The sequence below is a fragment of the Pleurodeles waltl genome, chromosome 4_2 (genome assembly GCF_031143425.1).
Source record: "Pleurodeles waltl isolate 20211129_DDA chromosome 4_2, aPleWal1.hap1.20221129, whole genome shotgun sequence".
NCBI lineage: Eukaryota > Metazoa > Chordata > Amphibia > Caudata > Salamandridae > Pleurodeles > Pleurodeles waltl.
Window position 1 is genome coordinate 735,327,265 of NC_090443.1, and position 23,244 is coordinate 735,350,508.

General features: G+C 46.3%; 1 protein-coding gene across 2 annotated transcripts in view; it reads left to right on the plus strand.

Annotated features, from left to right (window-relative positions):
* The window catches only part of BTBD8 (BTB domain containing 8), a 491,132-nt gene that overhangs the window by 299,105 nt on the left and 168,783 nt on the right, over positions 1 to 23,244 (plus strand). For both annotated transcript variants that reach the window (XM_069232349.1, XM_069232350.1), the window contains one exon: positions 14,087 to 14,216. In XM_069232349.1, coding sequence (XP_069088450.1) covers positions 14,087 to 14,216 — 130 coding nt within the window. The remainder of the gene's footprint in view (positions 1 to 14,086; positions 14,217 to 23,244) is intronic.

The window sequence follows — 23,244 nt, forward strand, 5'->3', positions numbered from 1 at the left end:
TCAATTTCAACAGTAACACTTGGTAGTAATGTTGCCAGATTCAACACTGTACATCTTTTGGCTATCTCAGCAAAATTTGGAATCCACTGTCTACAGTACCCTACCATTCCCAGAAACATGCGTACATCTTTCTGGGAAGTCCGGGGACTTCTCTGCAGAATCATTGTTATCCTTTCTCTGGAGATTCTTCTCAATCCTTTCTTAATCTGATGTCCCAAATAGTTGACAGATTTCTGACTATACTGCAACTTCACAGGTGAGACCTTATGTCCGAATTCTCCCAAATGATTCAACAGGGCAATCGAGTCCTGCTTACACTCGTCCCTTGTGTTGGATGCGATCAGTAGATCATCAATGTACTTTACAAGAGTCGATTATCAAGGTAATTCTAGTGACTCCAGATTCTTCTTCAGGATCTGTTTGAACAGGGATGGTGACTCCGTATACCCTTGTGGAAGCCTACACTAGCTATAGACTTTATCTAGGAATTTGAAACTGAAATGAAACTGGCTATAGTCATGAAGTGGTATGGAAAAGAAAGCTTGTGACAAATCGACCACTGTGAACCACTCTGCTTCGCATGGAATCTGAAACAGTATCACTGCTGGATTGGGCACAATCGGACAACACTTAACCACCATGTCATTCACTTTTTGCAAGTCCTCCACAACTCCTACTTTTCCACATGGCTTTTTCAAGCCCATTATCAGTGAATTACATGAGCTGCTCAACACCTCCTTTAGAACTCCTTATTTCAGAAAGTCTCCAATTATCTGTGCCACTTTCATCAACACATCCTGCGCCATGTTATACTGAGGAAGCTTCGGGAATTCAACATTTGGCTTCAAAGTGACTTTGATAGGTTCCACTCCTTTAATCAATCCCACTTCTTTTCCTGTCAAGTCCCAAACTTCCTCCCTTAAGGTTCCCTGTAAATCTGCATGCAACTCTTTCATAGTGAACATCGGGAAAAATTCAATCAATGAGTAATCTTCATAAGCGTCATTAAACACCATAGCTGAAACCTGTTCCTCCTCATCATCACTATTTGTTTGGACTTCTATCCCTGCATCTGTGCAATTTATAGAGCATTTGGGGGGTCATTACAACTCTGGCGGACGGTGTTAAAGCGGCGGTAATACCGCAAACAGGCCGGCTGCAAAAAAAAGGGAATTATGACCGTGGCAGAAATCGCGAACATAGACAGCCACTTTAACACTCCGACCGCCACGGCGGTACAGACAAGCAGTGCAGCGGTCACCGACAACAGACAGGCGGAAGACAAAGTACCATCCACAGTATTACAACAGGCCAATCCGCCACCTTTTCCGGGGCGGATTCACCGTGGATAAAAACACGGCGGAAACAGGCATTTCAATGGGAAAACACTCACCTTAACACACTCTACGAGGAAGGAGGGCACCATGGAGCCGGAACGCCAAATACTCCCTGCGATAGTGTTCCTGCTCCTCTACGAACATCAGCAACACTGGCACCGAAGACCGCGGTGAGTACTGCACCTACGACATAGGGGAGGGGGGAGGCAAAAGTCAGGGACACACACACGCAACACCCCCACCCCGACCCTCGCACACTATAACACACACACCAATGCATTTCCAAACATCACAGTAACAATCCCCAACCCCCCCGGAAGAATGCAAAGACAAAAGGAAATGAGTACAACCATTGTAATGTATCAAAATACAGTAAGCTAATATATACAGAAATATATACACATTCCTAAAATATACATCACGATTAGTAGTGCAGGTATGCACCATTCAATGTCCGTGGACCATTGGGCCCAAAATGCATGGCCATGCCCACACACAATACCTGTCCAGAAACGGAGAGAACACTGCAGGGGCATCAGATAGAAATACAACAGGCACCTCCGGGGGAAGGGAAGGGGGGGGCACCTCAGCCGGATGACAGCACCACGCAAAGCCACAGTCTCACAAGTCCACAGCCCTACTCCCCCACCCAGACCCCTCCACTGGGCGCAAAGTCAGCAGAATGAGAGTCTGCTCACCCCCTTGTGTCTGCTGTGATGGCCTCATGCGCCCATCCAACTCCGGGTAGGCCACCGCCAGGATCCGGAACATCAGGGGGGTCATGGTGCGACGGGCACCCCTCCCACGTTGGGAGGCCATCCCCAGCTGAGCCTCCGCCATCTTCTTGCTCCAGTGGCGAATGTCCTCCCATCTTTTACGGCAGTGGGTGCTCCGTCTCTGGTGGACCCCCAGAGTCCGGACGTCCTTGGCGATGGCACTCCAAATATCCTTCTTCTGGTGGGCGCTGACCTACATGACATGTACAGGGGAAGAAGAGAAGTCATTACCAACTGCACCGTCAAAGTGAGTAGCCCACATCCCTGCCCTTGCCATGTGGCACATGCATTCACATTCCTTCATGCTTGCAGAACTCTGCCCCATTCCTTCTTACATCCAGCCCTCTCCACCCAGGCATAGCCCATACAACTTGCACCCTATGTACTCACCTGTTGGTCTGGAGGACCGTAGAGTAGCGTGTACTGGGGGAGGATCCCATCCACGAGCTTCTCCAACTCCCTTGCACTGAAGGCAGGGGCCCTTTCCCCAGACGCACATGCCATTGTCTCTTCCAGACCGAGGTCACAGCAGCACTTGCAGTGTAGGTCCTCTCCTGTCGAAGATCAGGTATCGAGTGATTGAACAGATAGAAAATGGCGGTCACGTCCGCGCCGGTGCGTATCATCACCGCCGGCGCACTTCGTCATTTGCTCCTGGGACCCATAGGGTCCAATGTTAACCAATGCAGCATTGCGCTGCGGTCTACGACCGCCTACCACGATGGTGTACAACGCCAGCACAGTTACCTCACATCCCATTGTCCCAGTTTAGAGGTCAGGCATCCGCCATTTTAAAGGCCCACATGGCTTCATTTTCAACTGTGTCACACATACCTAGGCCTGGACTCAACACACATACAGACAACTTTTTGGAATTTGTTTTGTGTTCTGTGTAGCTGTGGGTACATACCTCTGAATTGCTTGACTCTGTGGTCGCTGTTGTCCTTCCTAGGCACCGTCAGCTGGGACATGTGAGGAGATGGTGGAATCCTCCGGAGTACCAACCGCTGGTGGACCTGTTGACAATGGAGGAGCGACATTTAATCATCACCTACAGGTTTGACCGTGCCACAATCCAGGAACTGTGTACCCAGTTGGAGCCAGATCTTATGTCACCAATCCGCCATCCCACAGGAATACCCCCTCAAGTGCAGGTGCTATCAGTGCTCCATTTCCTAGCAAGTGGGTCATTTCAAACAACAGTGGCCATGGCATCAGGGATGTCCCAGCCTATGTTTTCCAACGTGTTGTCCAGAGTGTTGTCTGCCCTGCTGAAACACAAGAGGAGCTACATCGTTTTCCCTCAGGTGGAGGATTTGGCTACAGTTAAAGGTGACTTCTATGCCCTGGGACATATCCCTAACATCATAGGTGCCATTGATGGGACCCATGTAGCTCTGGTTCCCCCCCCCACAGGAGTGAACAGGTGTACAGGAACCGGAAGAGTTATCATTCGATGAATGTACAGATGGTATGTTTGGCAGACCAGTACATCTCGCAGGTAAATGCTATGTTCCCTGGCTCAGTGCATGACGCCTACATCCTGCGGAATAGCAGCATCCCTTATGTGATGGGTCAACTCCAGAGGCACCGGGTGTGGCTATTAGGGGACACTGGTTACCCCAACCTGTCATGGCTATTGACCCCAGTGAGGAATCCCAGGACCAGGGAAGAGGAACGCTACAAGGAGGCCCATGGGCAGACTAGGAGGGTGATAGAACGCACCTTCGGCCTCCTGAAGGCCAGGTTCAGGTGCCTCCATATGAAAGGTGATTCCCTATTCTACTCACCAAGGAAGGTGTGCCAGATCATCATCGCCTGCTCTATGCTTCACAATCTTGCTTTGCGATGCCAGGTGCCTTTTCTGCAGGAGGATGGTCCAGATGACGGTGTTGTGGCAGCTGTGGAGCCTGTGGACAGTGATGAGGAGGAAGCAGAGGAAGAAGACATTGACAACAGGGACTCAGTCATACAGCAATATTTCCAGTGACACACAGGTGAGAGCACTTTCTTTACTAATACATTTACTTTCACACTTCTGCCTCTATCCTGTCTCAATTTCAAGCAGTATTTGGTAACTGAGTTGTACATTTCCATTACAGTTTCACAGGTGTGGTTACCAACGTGTGTCATCTGCTTGCATCCTTCATGGACTTGTGATGTGTGACATAGGTATGTTGACATTACTATTGAGAACGGATTTTGTCATTGTCATAGCTAATACACATTTTCAAAATCACAGAATGACTCCAGATTGTTTTGTGGTTCAAGGGTGTTTATTTAAGTGCTAATTATTGGAGGGGGTGGTAAAATGGTGATGGTGGAGGAATGTCCATGGCAGAGTCCAGTCTATTAGTCTCACAGGTGCATTGCCCATATGGGCATAGGAAGTGGAGCTGGGGCAGTTCCAATATGGACAGGGTTACAAAGTGGGACAGTGGGATGACAATCAGGGTGGTCTCATTTCTTGGCGGGGATCTTGCCATCGTGCTCTGTCCTGTTCCTGGATCTCAGGGACCGCTTGCGGGGTGGTTCTCCATCCGCAGGGGGTGGGGTGCTGGTGTGGTGGTCCTGTGGCGGGGCGTCCTGTCCACTAGCGCCGGCGGAGGTGGTGGGCAGTTCATCGTCCAGGCTAGTGTCAGGGGCCCCTTGGAGTGCCACAGTGTCCCTCATGGTGTTCTGTATGTCCTTCAGCACCCCTACGATGGTGCCCAGGGCGGAGCTGATGGTTCTGAGTTCCTCCCTGAAGCCCAAATACTGGTCCTCCTGCAGGCGCTGGGTCTCCTGAAACTTGGCCAGGACCTTAGCCATCGTCTCCTGGGAGTGGTGGTATGCTCCCATGATGGAGGAGAGGGCCTCGTGGAGAGTGGGTTCCCTTGGCCTGTCTGCCTCATGTCGCACAGCAGCCCTCCCAGTTCCCCTGTGTTCCTGGGCCTCCGTCCCCTGGACCGTGTGCCCACTACCACTGCCCCCAGGTCCCTGTTGTTGTTGGGGTGGTGGGTTATCCTGGGTTCCCTGTAGTGGTGGACACACAGCTGATTGACGTGTCCTGGGGACGGAGGTATGGGCCCGCTGGGTGGGTGCTGTACTGGTGTTTCCAGAGGGTGGAAGGTCAGTGTTGGGCTGTGCCTGTGTGAGGGGAACAGACTGTCCCGAGGCACACGATGGTCCGGGCTGGTCATCTGGATGCAGTTGGCCAGAGCTGCTGTCATCACTGTGGGCCTCTTCTGTGGGTGGGGTAGAGATGTCTGGACCCTCCTGTCTGGTGACGTTAGGTAGTGGTCCTGCAGGGGTATAAAAGCATGATTATTGCATGTGTGTGTGTCATGGTGTGCAATGGGTGGGTGGGCGTGTACCGCAGTGCTAGCATTCCTGTGTGGGGGCTTGTGTGATGATGGTTAGGGGTTGTTATGGGTATGTGCAGTGGGCATGCTTTAGTGATGGGTGTCCATGCTTTGTTGTGTCATGCAGGGCTTGGTGTTGGGATGTGTGGTTTGTGTTATTAGTACATTAGTGAGGAGTTGGAGTGATAGGGGAGGGGGTGAGGGTGGGGGGGTGTGATAGCATGCAGGTAGGGTGTGGGATATGATAGTTAAGATTTGACTTACCAGTGTCCATTCCTCCACCGACTCCTCCGAGGCCCTCAGGATGCATAATGGTCAAGACCTGCTCCTCCCATGTTGTTAGTTATGGGGGCGGAGGTGGGAGTCCGCCGCCAGTCCGCTGAACCGCGATGTTGTGCCTGGAGACCACGGAACGCACCTTCCCCCGTAGGTCGTTCCAACTCTTCCTGATGTCCTCCCAATTTCTTGGGTGCTGTCCCACTGCGTTGACCCTGTCCACGATTCTTCGCCATAGCTCCATCTTCCTAGCTATAGAGGTGTGCTGCACCTGTGATCCAAATAGCAGTGGCTCTACCCGTACGATTTCCTCCACCGTGACCCTGAGCTCCTCCTCCGAAAACCTGGCGTGCCATGGGGTGGTGTAGGTGATGTGTGGGGTGGTGTATGTGGTGATGAGTGTGGTGATGTGTAGTGGTGTGGGGTGTTTTGTGCGTGGATGTTGTGTGGGTGATGGTGTTGTGTGCCTCTGTGTGGTAGGGTTGTCCATTGCTGTGCTCTCTCTGTCGCCTTCGTCTCTAATTTTTGGTCGTAGGGGTTTGTGGGTGATGTGGGTGTGTGTTTTATATTGTGTTGGGTGTGTGGGAGTGGTGTTTGTATGTGTATCAGGTGTGTGTATTTTGAATTGTCCAATGTGGCGGTGTTTTGGAGATGTCTGTGTATTTTGAGCGCAGCGGTGTGTAGCGCCAATGGAATACCGCGGTTGATAGACCGCCGCGTGGATTCGTGGGTCGTAATAGCATGGGCGTGTTTCTGTTGGCGTGACGGTGGAGGATTTGTTTTCGCCAGTTAATCACTGACCTTTGGTGTGGCGGACTTGTGTGGGTGTCTGAATTTCTGCGGATTCCGAGATGTGTGTCATAATAGCTGTGGCAGAATTCTGCGGCCGCGGCGGTGTATTGGCGGTCTTCTGCACGGCGGTAAGCGGCTTTTACCGCCAATGTTGTAATGACCCCCTTGGTCTTGCACAACAAATCTCTACCCAGCAAGGACACGGGGCTTGAATCACACACCACAAATCTATGCAGTCCCAAATAATTTCTAATTTCGACTTGCACTGGTTCTGTGATATGGTTTGTCAATTGTCTAATCTCCATTCCCACAACCTGAATTGTCCTGCCGGAAAGAGGTAAGTTCGGTACTTCTATACTCCTCACTGTAGAGCGCGTAGCTCCAGTGTCAACTAAGAAAGAAACCTTGTGTCCCATTACTTTTTCTTTCACAAAAGGCCCTTTCTGATCTACCTCTAGGGATCTACCTCTAGGGACGCAGCAAGAACACAGGCTCCCTCATCCGAACTGTCACTCATCCATCCTTCGTTTATTTCATCCTCACTGTGAAATGGGTACTGTATTGTTACTATTGTCCTGTCTCTGACCTGTGACCTGTTGAGTAAGCATAACCTGTTGCTGTTCCATCGGTGCTTGGGGTATTTGCATTTGCTGTCTAGGTACCATAGAAACCTGCTGCTGTACTGGTGATAATGGAGCTAATTGTGCTTGAGGCACCTGCAACTGTTGTACAGGCAAGAAATTCTGTCCTCGATTCTGAGCATTTGGAACTATGCCCCTCATTTTCGGGATATTTACAGTGTGAATTGTACTGACATCACCTTGCTGAACCACTCCTTCCTGCACCATCAATGGGCACTCCCGTTTCCAGTGCCCCCCATTTCCGCTCAAATGGCATGATAACATCCTTTTCATACCCTGCATGTCATTCTGTACCACCACAGTTCCTAGATCCGGACCACGCATCATATCCATTCCGCGCCCTCTGTCCCTCACTTGAGGTCGAAACATGACAGCTCTCTGTTGCAGCGGCATCAGTGGCACCAAAGCTCCTTGCGCTCCTGTTTGGGCTGCCTTAATCTGCATCACTATTGCTTTTTCTTTCAATTTCTTTTGTTTCATTTCAATCTCATCACTACAGTAGTTATCATACTGCAACACCTCATCAATCGGCTTTGCCTGCCAGCAAATCAAATGACCCTTAATCATCTGTCCTACTTCTGGTCTCAAACCTTCACCAAATCTAAACATGAAATGCAGCATTTCTTTTGGTTCTGTTGCCTCCTTGCCACTGTACTCCTTAAAAGCCTTCAACAACCTCTCATAGTAATTATGTATTGACTCTTTAGACTCCTGGACTGTTCTATCAATCTGCTGCCAATCAATGTTTTTAGGAGAAATCCTAGTTTTCAGGAACTCAGTCACCTTCTAATAATTCTTCATTACCTCGGGTGACAGTGCACCTGTAACCTTGTCTCTCTCAGGTTCACTCGTTGACCAGTCTACTGCCCTCTTACACTCGACCCCTAAGTCAGCTGGAACAACTATCTCAAATAGTGTGTTCAGATCTTCCCACAAACATTTAGAAAGCTTCACAAATCTCTGTCTGTTGGTACCATTCAACTGGCTTCTCTCTCAACTTAGGATAATCATTCGTAAAAGACAGTATGCCACTTCTGTGCCATGGGACATGAACAAACTGACCCCCCCTGAATTTCCCTCATCCGAACCATTTTAACTGATTCCCCTTTATCAACTCCTTTTGCCCCTTCTTGGGAATCATGTTTTCGTTTCTACTTTTTCTTCGTCCATCTGCCTTCCCACTTCTCTAATGCTTCCCAAATCAGTGCACTCTGCAATAAGTCCCTCAAGTGTGCTTTCATTCCAGCTGATCTCATGTGTTCAAAATCCTTTGCCTCAAAATCAAATCTGTAACTTCGTCTCAGTTGCTTCGTCATTTTAAGATCAGTGTCATGTTTCTCCGCTAAATCTGATGTACTTTCCCCACCTCTTTTGTAATTCTCGGGCATGAATACCTCAGCTCTTCCTCAGTATAGGACTCTAGTTGGTTTATTCATAACTGGGGTGAAACCAGTTGAGGTTCCTGTCAAAGGGGTAAACTTCAACATACCCTGTGCCTGTGCTGAGGGTAACAACATTGGTGTCGGGTCTGTCTGAATCAACATTGGCTTCAGAAGCACCTGTTCCCTCAGCACAGTCTCAAGAACTGGTAAAGCTGGATATATTATCTGTACTGAAGGTGGATGCAACTGTGCCTGAGCTACAGTACTAGTTCCTACAACAGGTGTACTCTGTACTACCCCTGGTAACTGTCCTTCTTCTGCTTGTACAGCTCCCACGGCTCCCTGGGATTGTCCAGGAGTAGCAGGAGGGGCTGTAGCATTAGTACCCGGACCCCCTGCATAGGCTGTCATAGGTGGAGGTCTGTCTCTTAACAACTGGATAATGAGATCCTCAACATCAGAGTCATTATCGTCTACATAAGACTTTTTCCTTTTCTTCTTTCCCTCACTCTCTTCTTCCTTGGCACTATGCCCCTTCTCTAACTCATCTCCCTCAGTAATTGCTGGGAACATTTTAACCTCTTTCATTGTCGCAGTCCTCCATCTCTTTTGCTCCCAATTCCATCTAGCTTCCGCTTCCTTGAACTGTGTTGGTCTCGGTAACGGCTTCATATCATACAATGATAGTCGCAACTGATCCAAAATTCTTAAATTAAACGTTCCATGTTCCGGAAAAGCTAAAGTCCCTTGATTCTTTGTCAATTTACTCCATTGCTTTAACCAAAGACACGGAGCTACACCTCTCTCTGTTATTACAAAATATACCGGAGAATCCTATGGAGGGGTCTGTTCCCCCACTGATGCCTTCATGTAAGAATCACCCCTCATTGCACTCTTAAATGCCTTGAAAAACATAATTTTGCCTGTTTTCTGTACTATTAATTCAATAAATGAAATGACTTTTACTCCAGATATTCCCTTCACCTGTTTACTCGACCAATTGCCTCTCACGGACGGCTGCCAATATGGTTGCAGCTCTTCATACTAACCAACCTATCCCAGCGTGGCACACTCTGACGTCACACAGACACACAGCGGCTGACAACGTCTTGCGGCTTATCCTCCTCAACTCGATTCACTCAACTAATGCTATTTTTACTGTGAGCGCCTTTACCAAACAATAACTAAAACAAACCTGCTGGTTTACTACAGGAAGTGAAACAATCACTTCAGGGACCTTACGGATTTTCACTAATGGCTCTTTCTGGCTCTTTAGCTATTCCTCTTTCTCAGTCCCCCACGTTTGCAAGCAAAATTCGACCAGCAAAGTTTACTCTCAACTGATCAATGGGTCTGTCCTGGTGCACATAGGACTCACCAAATCTAGTTGAAACTTTTTACTCGACTACCACGCACACTGACTTGTTGGCCATGCCCGATCAACCTACTAAACCAGACAGATTACAACATATAACCAAGTGTCTCCTACACTTGTCAATATACTCCGGAGTCTTAGACCACGCTGGGTCCGTACATCACCAACAACCACGTGGATAATTTTTTAGCACGAAGCACCGCACACATGTGAAGTTTGACGACTTCCCTACTCTCATACTACATTGTACGGACACTCCTACTAACCTCAGTTGGAGTACACAGATTCCCTACTATACCTCACACACATCACAATTCACCTGCGATCTGCTTAAGCCTTGCAAGCGCACCCTACTACATTCATACTACTTCAAGATTACACCTAGAACGTACCCAGTCTTACCAACGGGATCCAGGATCTGGGAAAGTCATTTCCAGGTTTAAGGGGACATCATCTTTGCTACAATTGCCATTTCAGAAAAACAAAATTCAAACTTCATAAAATACAAACAACTGTACATAACTTAAACTACTACCATAACCAATAGTCACCATGTAACTAGTTCCCCAAGGAAACTAACCATCAAGCTGCTACCAAAAACTGCTAGCGCACCTGGTCCTTAGTAAGTAAACTTACAAGGGGACGCGTATAGGTGGATGAACCTTTTGAATCGCATGGGGTATCCCAGTTTTGTGGTAGACCATTGAACCATCACCATCAACCATATCAAACGTTAATGAAAACCTATCTTATAAGAAATTCCATCACTCTCAAAAGATCAATCTGTTTTATTCCCTATTAGTTACAATTCTTATTAAAAAAACTTTTATTCAACTTTATTGTTAATCAAGCTTTATTAATCATCATAAAGCATTATTCAACCAAGGACGCAAAATCAAACAACATTGATTAATAGTTTCTCAATACATGACATAGTAATTCAGCAAAGCAATTTCGTCAGTCAATTGTCACCGTCAAAGTCACCCTTGTCAGCCTACCTAACCCAGATTAACATCAGCATGTGGGTCTTCATGCGAAAACAATTTGGAAAAACATTAATTTGCAAAAAATCTTTCTAAGAGAGTAAATATTTAAAAAAACAGCGCAGTTGGTACCTAGAAGAAAAAGCACGCATTAGTCATTCTCATTATTATAGCTACCTAGCCAAGATGGATCAGCAACAAGTCAGTCTTCGTCAGCAAGAATCAGGCTCACAGAAGGTAAGCCCAATTATCAGCACTTCGGACAGCGTCTCCTGACGTCATCAACTCTCTCCCTTCCACTCTGATTTTTCTCCCCTTGTCATGACTTTTTATTAGTGTCTCTCAGTTCGTCCCACTAATTGTTAATTGGTCAACCTTATCAGAAGTTATGACTCTAACCTATAGTTCTTGTTTACCGCATACACACGTCTATTCAGGATTCAAGTTCCATTAGTTTGATTGGTTCTTCGGTCGATGAGAACATCATCCGGCTCTTCAGGTAACAAAATTGTTGCGCTCAGTCTTTTAGTCAGTGCTCCCATTGTTCAAGTCCTGGGAAAGTGCGTTTAGCCTATACTACACATAATTGTATCAAATTGTCTTCATCATCTCCTGTCTATGGGTACATTTGCCGAATGTTCTAACAGAGCCTTCTGAACTCTGCACAATTCAAGGTCATTCTCTCCAGTTCCATTCCCCGGATGCCTTGTCGTGCCTCCACGTTAAAGCAAGCAAGGCCCAGCGAAAACCAGGCCCTTAGTATGGCTAAGTTAAGAATGCGAATTAACACAAAACATAGGTTATGTATCCAATTATGACATAATACACTTTTCATGAATAATTTCCATTATTTAGCATCTTGTTAATAAACATGGTGACGACTCCCCGTGGGCACATTTTGTTCACACACAATATTTTCAAATATTAGTTTCTTTATCTAATTTTCTCATTAGCAATCACACGCAAATCATTAACATTTCTCATATTAGCATATCTGCTCCAACACAGTCTTCCAAGGTACTTTGGTTTGTAGGCATCCTGAATCCACATAGCCCCAAAGAACAGCCACATATGTGCCCAGAGAAAGGCACTTTGCATTATATAATTAGATTAATTATTTAATAGGCTTTTTGGCCAGGTTTTCTAGCAAATTTAAAATTACATCCACTGCCCCTGCCATTTTGAGAGCCCTCTGAGACAGAAGCTTATCTAATTTGAAAATGAAATCCATCAGGATCCCAGTGTAATTAAAATTTGGAACCTGGGTCATAGGAATTTCTTCGCTAGTGAACGTGCAAGAGCCTGTATTTCTAGGTCCCTAAGTCATGATGTACGATTTCAGATGATTAACCTTTATATTCAAATCCCCCATAAACTCATTAAAAGAATCTAGTAGTAGCTGTAAGACATTTGCAGTGGGAGAAATAAGCACTATGTCATCTGCACAGAGAAGGACGGGGCACCTGGTGATTCCATATCATAGACAAGTCATTCCCTCTGACCTTCAGCACTTGGTCTAGAGAGTTAATGTAATAAAGGAATTTAAAAAAAAGGGGCAGTATACATTCTTGTTTGACCCCGTGTTGGTCTTAAAAGGGGGTGTACATTCTCCATCAAGGCCATACCGAACTTGAGCAGATGTGTCCCAATGAGGACATTTAAGAAGTTCTACCAAAGAGGCTTCTCCCCTTGACTCACCCATTAAGTCCCATAATTTGCACCTATCTACGAGATCGAAAGCACCAGAGAGGTCCATAAAAGCTCCTTCCCCTGTCTTTAACATACATATTGTGACCAAGAGCAACTTAAGGGACTGTGTCCACACCTATGCGAATGCCAAACTGTACTTCCTAGAAGAAGCCTTTTTCCCCACTTAATCTTCCAGTTTCTGGAGAATCACCCTCCATTTAATCTTAACAGAGAAATCCAAAAGAGAAATTGGGCAGTAGCATGTTAATTGCCCTCTATTGCCCTTCTTAAAGACAGGAATTATAATAGATTTCTGAGGATTTCAACCCTGTTTGTGGTATAAAGCACATTCGTGAGTAGAGGGGCCCAGAATGGTTTATTTTGTTCGATTTTGCCTAAAACTACACTATAACCAGTATAAATAATGATTTCAATGGGAAATAACAGAACGTATCTTGACTGTGAGCAGCAAGCAAAGAGGGCTGCTTGCAGTCAAGTGTGTACTCTATAGTCTGATTACCTTATTGGTGCTTACTATTGTTACGTTCTTTTGTCCCATTGGTCAGCCTGTTGCTGAGCCTTTTGGGATTTGTAGTTCTTGACTGCTGCTATATTATTAAGCAAGATTAGAAGGTATAATAGGAGCCTCCCGTCTTGGCATAAAATTTGAGAGCGAAATGCACAAACCTGGAAATGTGTGATCTGTCGAGATGGAGAGGTGGCAACCTAAAACTACAACCCATCTCTGCCACCTTGTTTGTGGGCCATGGTATATGTAGCTTCCAGATCAGCCACAGCTGCTCGGGTTAGTGCCATCACTCGCGTATTCCAGAATACACACCTGCCACCGTATTGACGATGTTTTTTTTTTTTTTTTTAACATATAGGTCTTAGTATTACATATTATTTTAATAGTATACTAGGATGAACTGTGTTCCAGACTAATCCTTTGATTTGAGGTGTCTACTACAAACGCGCGTGCTTTGCTTGTGCTATTATTATTGCACCTGTTTTTTTACTGCATTGGGCACAGTTACTGTAAACTGAAGGGTATGTGTAGTACACACTCGCCTTGCACAGAAGCGACCAAACTCATCCTGTATAAGTCGGGTTCTATGTACTTTTTCAGAATCGTTTAGGGGTATTCAGCCGCATTCGGTTAGTACCGTTGTCTGCACCTCACGTTTGACCTTGTGGTGACAGCTGGCTGCTATAGGCTATGTGCAAGCAGTGCTGAGGAGGGGCTGCGCGCGCTTGCGAAGGTGCTACAGCGCGTGAACGAGTGGTCTGCTTGCATAATGGGAAAACACGGGCGCCTAGCACAACAAAGCTTCCTGCGTCGCATCTGATAGTAGAACCTGCGTGGTGATGGCATCTAAGTGATGACATCATTGATCTGGTTTAGGGAGTAAGTAGATTTTGACAGGAGTAATGACTGGTCGCTATGACAACGTGGCTCTCACCAGCTGCTGATTTGTTGCTTGAACACAGGCTTTTACGTGCAAGATCCAGGCTCTGCGTGATAAGCTGTGGATCTTCCTGGTTCAGTCTTTTTATGCTGTTCGGCACACGCAGGGCTGGAAACTGATGAGACCGGATGATCAACAGAAAATACAAGCAGGTATGTGATCTCGCTTCAGTCACTGCGCATTTTTAACTATCCGCTTGCAACTAATGTTTATATATTTTGGGGTGAAATAGCGGGGCTTAATACCAATAGAAGTGGCGATTTTAAGACGAATACAAATGCTGAAATGTTTTAAAATGTCAAAAATGCGAGGGGTATCCGCGTCTTTACTTATCTAGCCTCGTTATAAACTATAAGATCGTCTATTTTAAATGAGCAACGCAGCGCTTTTCTTAACGGTGTCTAACATTGTGACAATATTTTTCTCTGGAAAAAACCCATCTGAAATGCGTGTCTGTGTCATCTAAAAACAGCGGGAGAGAGGTATGTTAGAACGGTTAGTGCAGATACTCTGAATTATTAACAGCGCGTCACGGGTAGCAATATCTTTGGCTATACAACTGAGAGGGCTTGGTTTTTAATTGCATACACCTCGGATGCATTTCACGACTATTTTATAACTGCACCTGTCGTTTAACTAAAGCCTCTAATTCTTTGCTCAAATCTTGCGTGAATGGTGTGATGTGCTTTTTTTTTTCTATTTGCTGGTACTGAATTCTCATTCTGCTGGTGTGCTGCAGAGTGGGAGGCTCGGGGGAGCCCAGCAGTGGGCTCTGAAATGGAACAGCGTGGACTTGGAACACCATCAGCATAAAACAAACGTGCCTTTGTTGCAGATGTGCGTTGCAGAATTCTGTAGGTGTGAACGAAGAATGGCGCTCTAAAGCCTGCTGCAGTATCTCGCACGACATTAAACCCACGGATAAACACACAGCTTTGTCCTGCCACTTTTGAATGCTGCTGTTTTCTTTAGGTTCGTAGAACAAAGCTCAACACCGTAACTGGTTAACCCTTGAAGGCACAGCCATTTATAGTGGGTTTGCATACAAGTACTGGGTGGATAGATTTTATTTTTTAAATTTACATACATCATTTTACAGATCAGAATCAAACGAATAGACCGCTTTGTAGAATAATCCTTTATATGCATCCACACAAAATACACTGCCGTTACAAAGTATTTAGGAAGACAGTAATTTCGCAGTGTCTGCAGTATTTGTACATGCATGGATCAAAATGTGGATTGTATTGAAAAGAGTTTAGATAACCTTTTGCACAAAACATGTTCTCGCCGTTTGCAATATAATGTATTTCAATTAGAAATATTTTATTGAGTATTAAGTTAACACCTTTTTTTGGCCTGGTGTGTAAATTGTTGTAAGTTCTGTTACATAAATTGCATTCCACAACAGACGGGAAGCATGGCTACTTATTTATTTAGTAGGAAAGGGCCTATTTTAGCTCATGATGTGCTGAATACTAGTGTCATGATCGGCAAAACCTGTAGGTATTAGTTGCATTTTTTCAGCCGGCACAAGGAATGAATGGTTTGTCGTAAAGTCAGATTCGGGAACGATACATAAGTATTTTGTTTCAAGTAAGGAAATAAGTGTTTATCTTTCGAAAGACTACCTACTGATTTTTATTATCGTCTCGAGTCTTCGGTGGGCTCCCACGATCCCATCCAAGGTGTACATCTGTTCGGTGAGATAAGCTGTAACAATGGACATCAATGCTGCCTTTCCTCTGTCAGAAATGTCTTGCTTTGTAAATAGTAGCTAAACGAAAAGCAATTGCTTTAATATAATTTTTGCATCTTGTAAACTGCAACTGGACATAAATGGCTTATTGGAATTAAATCTGATGTTTCCTTTCTAAATGTGATTGTGTCTTGTAAAATCCTACTAATATACTTATGAAACCGTGCTGTAGGAAGTTGGCTCTATATATACTATCTCAAAGTGAGAGATAGTGTGCACAGTGTCTAAGGCTTCCTCTTAGAGGTTGATAGTGGCAAGGTTAGATAATACTAATGTTCTGTTTTGTGGTAGTGTGGTCGAGCAGTAGGCTTATCAGATGGTAGTGTTAAGCATTTGTTGTACACACACAGGCAATTCATGAGGAACACACACTCAATGACTTAACTCCAGGCCAATAGGTTTTTATAGAGAAAAATATATTTTCTTAATTTATTTTAGAACCACAAGATTCAAGATTTTAGGTAAGTACATAAAATGCAAGGTACTTTACAAAGGTAAGCATAGAACTTTGATTTAAAACAGTAATACACACAGTTTTGGTTAAAATGGCAAATAGCTGTTTTAAAAGTGGACACTGTGCAGAAATCAACAGTTCCTGTGGGAGGTAAGTATTGGTTAGTTTTACAAGTAAGTAAAGCACTTACACAGTCAGGCTCCTGGGCATAGGCAGCCCACCGTTGGGAGTTCAAGGCAACCCCAAAGTCACAGCACCAGCAGCACAGGGCCGGTCAGGTGCAGAGGTCAAAGGAGGGCCCAAAACACATAGGCGCCTATGGAGAACAGGGGTGCTCCGGTTCCAGTCTGCTAGCAGATAAGTACCTACGTCCTCAGGGAGCAGACCAGTGGGGTTTTGTAGAGCACTGGGGGGACACACACAAGCACACAAAACACACCCTCAGTGACACAGGGGCGGCCGGGTGCAGTGTACAAAGTAGGCATCGGGTTTGCTATTTAAAGCAATGGAGGGACCCGGGGGTCACTCTGGCAATGCAGGCAGGGTGCAGGGGGGCTTCTTGGGCCAGCCACCAACTGGGCTAGGATGAGGGCGCCTGCTGGTCACTCCTGCACTGGTAGGTGGTTCCTCTCGATCCTGGGGGCTGCGGGTGCAGTGCTTGGTCCAGGCGTCTGGTTCCTTTGTTACCTGGCAGTGGCTGTCAGGGGGAGCCTCTGGATCCTCTCTGCAGGCGTCGCTGTGGGGGTGCAGGGAGGTCGTCTCAGGGTGTTCACGTCGTTGGAGTCGCCTGGGAGTCCTTTCTGCATTGTTAGTTGTCCTGGACTCAAGCCGTGGGCGTCGGATGCAGAGTGTGAAGACTCACGCTTCTGGCAGGAAGTGAGAGTCTTTTTAAAGTTGTTTCTTTGTTGCAAGTTTTTTGCTGTTTCTGAACAGTGCCCCTGTTCTCGGGAGGTTCTTGGTCGTTTGGGTGCAGGGCAGTCCTCTGAGTCCTCAGAGGTCGCTGGTCCTGCTGGATGCGTCACTGTGCAGGTCCTTTGAGTCTGGAGACAGGCCGGTAGGGCTGGGGCCCAAGTCAGTTGTCGTCTCTGCTGGACTTTCAGGTCAGCAGTCCTTCTTCTTGTTGTAGGTTGCAGGAATCTGATTTCCTGGGTTCAGGGTCGCCCCTAAATACTGAATTTAGGGGTGTGTTTAGGTGTGGGTGGCAGTAGCCAATGGCTACTGCCCTGGAGGGTGGCTACACCCTCTTTGTGTCTCCTCCTTGGTGTGTGGGGGATAGGGGGAACATCCCTATTCCTATTGGGGGAATCCTCCAAAATCAAGATGGAGGATTTCTAAAGGCAGGGGTCACCTCACCTCAGGGCACCTTAGGGGCTGTCCTGACTGGTAGGTGACTCCTCCTTGTTTTCCTCATTATCTCCTCCGGACTTGCCGCCAAAAGTGGAGGCTGTGTCCGGAGGGGCGGGCATCTCCCCTGGGGCGCTGTAACAACAACCATGAGCCTTTGATGCTCACTGCCTGGTGTTACAGTTCCTGCAGGGGGAGGTGAGAAGCACCTCCACCCAGTGCAGGCTTTGTTCCTGGCCATAGAATGACAAAGGCACTCAACCCATGTGGCCAGAAACCCGTCTGGTGTGTGGCAGGCTGGCAGGAACTGGTCAGCCTAACACTAGGAGTCGGACTGGCATGCAGGGGGCATCTCTAAGATGCCCTCTGTGTGCATTTTGCAATAAATCCCACACTGGCATCAGTGTGCATTTATTGTGATGAGAAGTTTGATACCAAACTTCCCAGATTTCAGTGTAGCTGTTCTGGAACTGTGGAGTTTGTTTTTGACAGACTCCCAGACCATATACTTTTTTATGGCTACCCTGCATTTACAATGTCTAAGAATTGGCTTAGACACTGTAGGGGCATAGTGCTCATATGCCCTCACCTGTGGTATAGTGCACCCTGCCTTATGGCTGTAAGGCCTGCTAGAGGGGTGACTTACCTATGCCAGAGGCAGTGCGATGTGGGCATGGCACTCTGAGGGGAGTGCCATGTCGACTTAGTCATTTTCTCCCCACCAGCACACACAAGCTGGCAAGCAGTGTGCATGTGCTGAGTGAGGGGTCCCGAGGGAGGCATAAGACATACTGCAGCCCTTAGAGACCTTCCCTGGCCACAAGGCCCTTGGAATCAGGGGTACCATTTACAAGGGACTTATCTGTGTGCCAGGGCTGTGCCAATTGTGGGAACAAAGGTACAGTTTAGGGAAAGCACTGGTGCTGGGGCCTGGTTAACAGGGTCCCAGCACACTTTCAGTCATAACTGGCATCCACAAAAGGCAAAAAGTCAGGGGGTAACCATGCCAAGGAAGGCAATTCCTTGCATGCACTGTGCAGTATTGATAATAGGTAAGATCTTATGCCTTTTAATATGTTGATCATAATCATGAATATAAATGAAACTGTCTGGGTTTCATGCATGTAGTATAATATTACACATGGTTCTAAGGAATTGTATGCAATACAGAACAATACCAGAGTATTAATTATTATTAGTGAATTATTATCATCGTTAAAAATGTGAATTGAACTTGGTTAGAATAACCTGGTACAAAATTAGATGTCTTGGCTGATACGCACCCATTGTATACTGTAAATCAATCCCAGGTGGCCCATCTTTATTAGATGTTGCCCCAGTATGTTCTCAAATCCTTTTTATACAGAACAAATGGTGCTACCTACAAACGTTTTGTTCCAAGACCACTCTGTGTCACAGATGACATATTCTGTCTTGGAAGTTATTTTTCGTTTGATTTTACATTTTTGTTTTAGATCAGGTAAATCCTATTTAACACATATTGTTACCATATATACACCATTGAAATGTCCACATGCATGGACACCAGTTATAGAGCTAAGCCACATAGTATGCTTATCATCGAGTAAATAGCTTCTCACCAGTTTGTCTTTCAGTGAATGCCATTTATGGTATGTAATTAATGGGGTTTCACTGACTGTTTCATTGAGTAAACACAAAAGATTTAAGGCACACGCCACAATCATGTATAGTCTTTTGACAATCAAATGTTCTTTTGTCAGTTTTATTCCTAGCTACTTCAGCAACTTCTTTAGACCATGTCTCAGCCAGTTTTCAGCCAACATGTGTTTCCTCATCTGAGGGTATCTCTATGACTTCATGTGGGCTGTTTCAATACATTTAAAAAAAAGCACCAATCACTAGTGCAAAAGAAGTACTTCGGTATCAGTTGGTCATTTGCATTCAGTATGGCTGTACCATGATGGTTATCCACTGAAGCAGGCGATGCAGTCCAAGGTATGGAGAGATGTGGGGGCTGCTTGTTCTGGTTATTTTGCAGGTTTCCTCTTTCATGCACACACTATAATACATTCAGGCATAGGCACTTCAAGGGTTCCAACACTTCACCCCAGGGACTAAGTACTTCCGGCACTGTGGCTGTGGAGGCCGACCGTTCTGTAATATTGTTAGTGGTTGAGGTTAGCTTTTATGATGACCTCAATACAGTTTACTTCTTTGAAAGGGGAGGGTGGGAATGCTACACAAAGTGGTGGAAGATTGATAGGGCAACCCTCGAGGTGCACATACTTTGGGGTGTTTATCCAGATGGTGGAGGCATGGGGGGGTTTGTAGGGACTGTTCAGGTTGCCCATTTAGAAAAACTGGGCAATGGAGATACATACCAAGCAAATGAATGCTGCGTGGAGGGTGGGCGAAGAGGTCTGAAGTAGGGAGGGTGGTCCTTTCCGAGATGGTACCTCAAGACATTTCTTCTTTTTCATGTAAACCATGGCTTGGGCGATGAGTAGTATCCAGAAATGTTAGGTGACTTCATAATTACACTAAACGAGACAGGGTCCACACCTTCGAGCTACAAAGTGGGCATAGTTTTCTTGCAAGAGACACACCTGACTGATAAAGAGGTGGGAAAGCTTAAAAAATGAATGGGCCTGTTCTGTTGCTCAAATTGCTCTGCAAATTTTGGGGGTGTGCAGTGTGGGTGGCACCGGGGGTCCCTTTCCGCTTCTGGGAGGTGCATGCAGACGTAAAAGGTCACTGTCAGCTGATCTCTTGGCTGTTAGACTACAGGGAAATAAATCTCTCAAATGTATATTGTTAGACCTGTCAGCCTTAGGGTGGTAATCCGCCAAACATTTTGCCTACTTGCCTCATCTTTTTGCTGAATCCTTTTTTTGACCTTAGAACTTTGAGCACTCTAGCACTGCTGACCAGTGCTAAAGTGCATGTGCTTCCCAAGCCTTAAACTCCCCTTTTATTACACATAAGGCACCCCCAAGGTAGGCCCTATGTAGGCCATAGGCCAGGTTGCTAGGTAAGTATAAGGGAGGGCATGTATTTGTAAGTTTTTATGTCCTAGTAGTGAAAAATACTGAAATTCGTTTTTCACTACTGTGAGACTTACTCCTCTCATGGGTTAACTCTTTGAATTCCTTATTACACTTTTAAGCTGTAATTCCTGACTGCGGAAGAGTAGCTATGTTATGTTTCATATCATTGGAATGGTAGTGATAAATCCTCTTTACTGGTAAAGTCTGATTTCACATTACTATTTTAGAAATGGCACTTTTATAAAGTAGGCATTTCTATTCTCTTACAGCTCTGTGTTCCTGCAGCCTTTCTCCAATACATGTCTGGGGTGGGTACTAGCTATACTTTGTGCATACCTTCTAGACAGCACAAACACAGGAAGGTTAGGTGTGCCTGAGCACTCATCTTCATTCTGATGGCCCCTTCCTGGGCAGGACGGGCAGGGGGGGCTTATATACCTGAATAGGCTGTGCCTGTTTCCACACAAAGGGCTGGTTACCCCCTACTGACAGTCTGGAGTCAGAGATAAGAAGAAAGGACCTCTGTGCACTTAAAAGACTCTTCCCTGAAGGCAACTCCACTTCTATTGAGGTACCACCAAATCAGACATGTCTGGACCTACAATTGGATTCTGTCAGAAGAACTGCTGTGCTGCATCAAGGACTGTTGTTGACCTGAAATGACTGCTTTTCTGCTGTGCTGCCCCTCTGCCTAATGCTGTCTGACTCTGACTTGCAACTGAAGTGATCTCCAAGGGCTTGCTGGCTTGTCTCCTGTTGCTTGAGACTCAGGGATATCAAAGTCTCTACCCCTGCTCCTGTGCTTTGTTCACTGGAAGTGGACCCAGATACTTGCACCAGCTAAATCTATGCATCTACAGTCTGCTTGAAGCAGAACTGCTGCATCGACACTGGCGCAGTAGTAGGACCTGCACATCGCTGTCAGAACCAACGCCTCGCTGTCGAGTGCCCAATGCTCGGAGCCGCGCAGCAGCTTGAAGAGACCGACACTTCCCCTTGACTGCGCAGAGAAACCCAGTACATCGCACCTCGAAACCAGCACCTTTCGGCTCCGCACAAAGTCATCAGAACTGATGTATCACCATGTAATGTTTTTACTTTGATTTGTTTTATTTCCCCCAGTAAAACACATACGGCAGACCCTAGAACAGTTCTCACCCCAAGATCCTTTCCTGGAATGTCAATGGCCTGGGTGATAGAATTAAAAGAGGGTTGGTTTCACAGTTCCTCAAGCACTACTCTCCAGATGTAGTTTTACTTCAGGAAAACGCACCTCCACGGGAATACATAAAAAGCACTTGACAGATGGGGATACAAAATATAGATACCCGGGGGGTTACTCCTCTGGATCAAGGAGAGTGGGCATACTTCTATGCCATAACCTGTCCCTGACGATACATAATGTACGGAATGACTCACGAGGGAGATACGTGGAGATTTCTGGTATTTGGGAGGTCCAAGTCCTCAATTTAATGTCTGTCTGTATCCCACCAAGGCTACATGACTTGGTGTTTCCAGAGCTTAGTGCCCTTATGCTTCACCTCCCATTGGGTGGGTTAATGATGGGGGCGATTTTATCATGTGTGATCTTAGAGACTGTTGCCCCCAAGAGGTTCGGGTACCACCAGCTCTGCTCTGGCAGGCTACGTGGAGGCCTTAGGCCTGGGTGATGTGTGGCAAACCCTTAATCACAATACACATATCCGTGGAAGACTTTCATGCATTGACCACATCCTGACCCTGTCCGCCCAAATCCCAAGATTTCGAGCAGCCAACCTTATGGCTATGGGAATCTCCGATCACTCACCATTATGGGCGGTGTACGGCCTGGGGGATGGCTAAGGCCCAAATTATATTGTGCTTGATCCATGGTACCTCAAGGTCCCCCACGGTCTCAAGAACCTGTCGGAGGCCATTGAGAAATACTGTGAGGAGAATGAACGCTCCGTCAAGTCAGCCCAGTCCCTATGGAAGGGTGTATAAGATGGTGATAGGGGACCAGGGCCTCTCATTGATAGTGAGACATAAGAAAGAACGGAGAGCAAGATTTGAGACCCTAGAAAGACAGATACTTGAGAAAGAAGCAGAGCTCACGGCCAAAGGACGGAGTGACTCTGCACATCTCCTGACAATCAAACCGGCCAAATACTGGAAGGTGGCCAGAGACACTGCTAGGGTCCACTATTGCATGACTCGGCATCACCTATATAAATTTGGGGATAAAGCAGGAAAGCTTTTGGCCTGGCTAGACAAGAATAATGCAGTAAGCTGCTGGATCCTGGAAATTGTGAAAGAAAATGGGCGAATGACAGAAATGGCATTGCCAGGGCGCTTTCAACATACTACCAAAACCCTTTACTCATTGTCACATAGTGCTGTGGCAGTGGGATGCAGAGACCTCTTAGCTGATATACAGCTCCCGACGCTTACACAGTCTGACGTGGAAGACCTGGACCAGGTACTCAGTGAAGCGGAGGTGTTGCAGGCAATCTATGCCCTGACCTTGGGGAAGGCAATTGGCTTCAACGACCTCCCAGTGGAGTTATACAACCTGCCTGCCACTAAGATGCACCCTACCTCTTGCAAATGTTAAA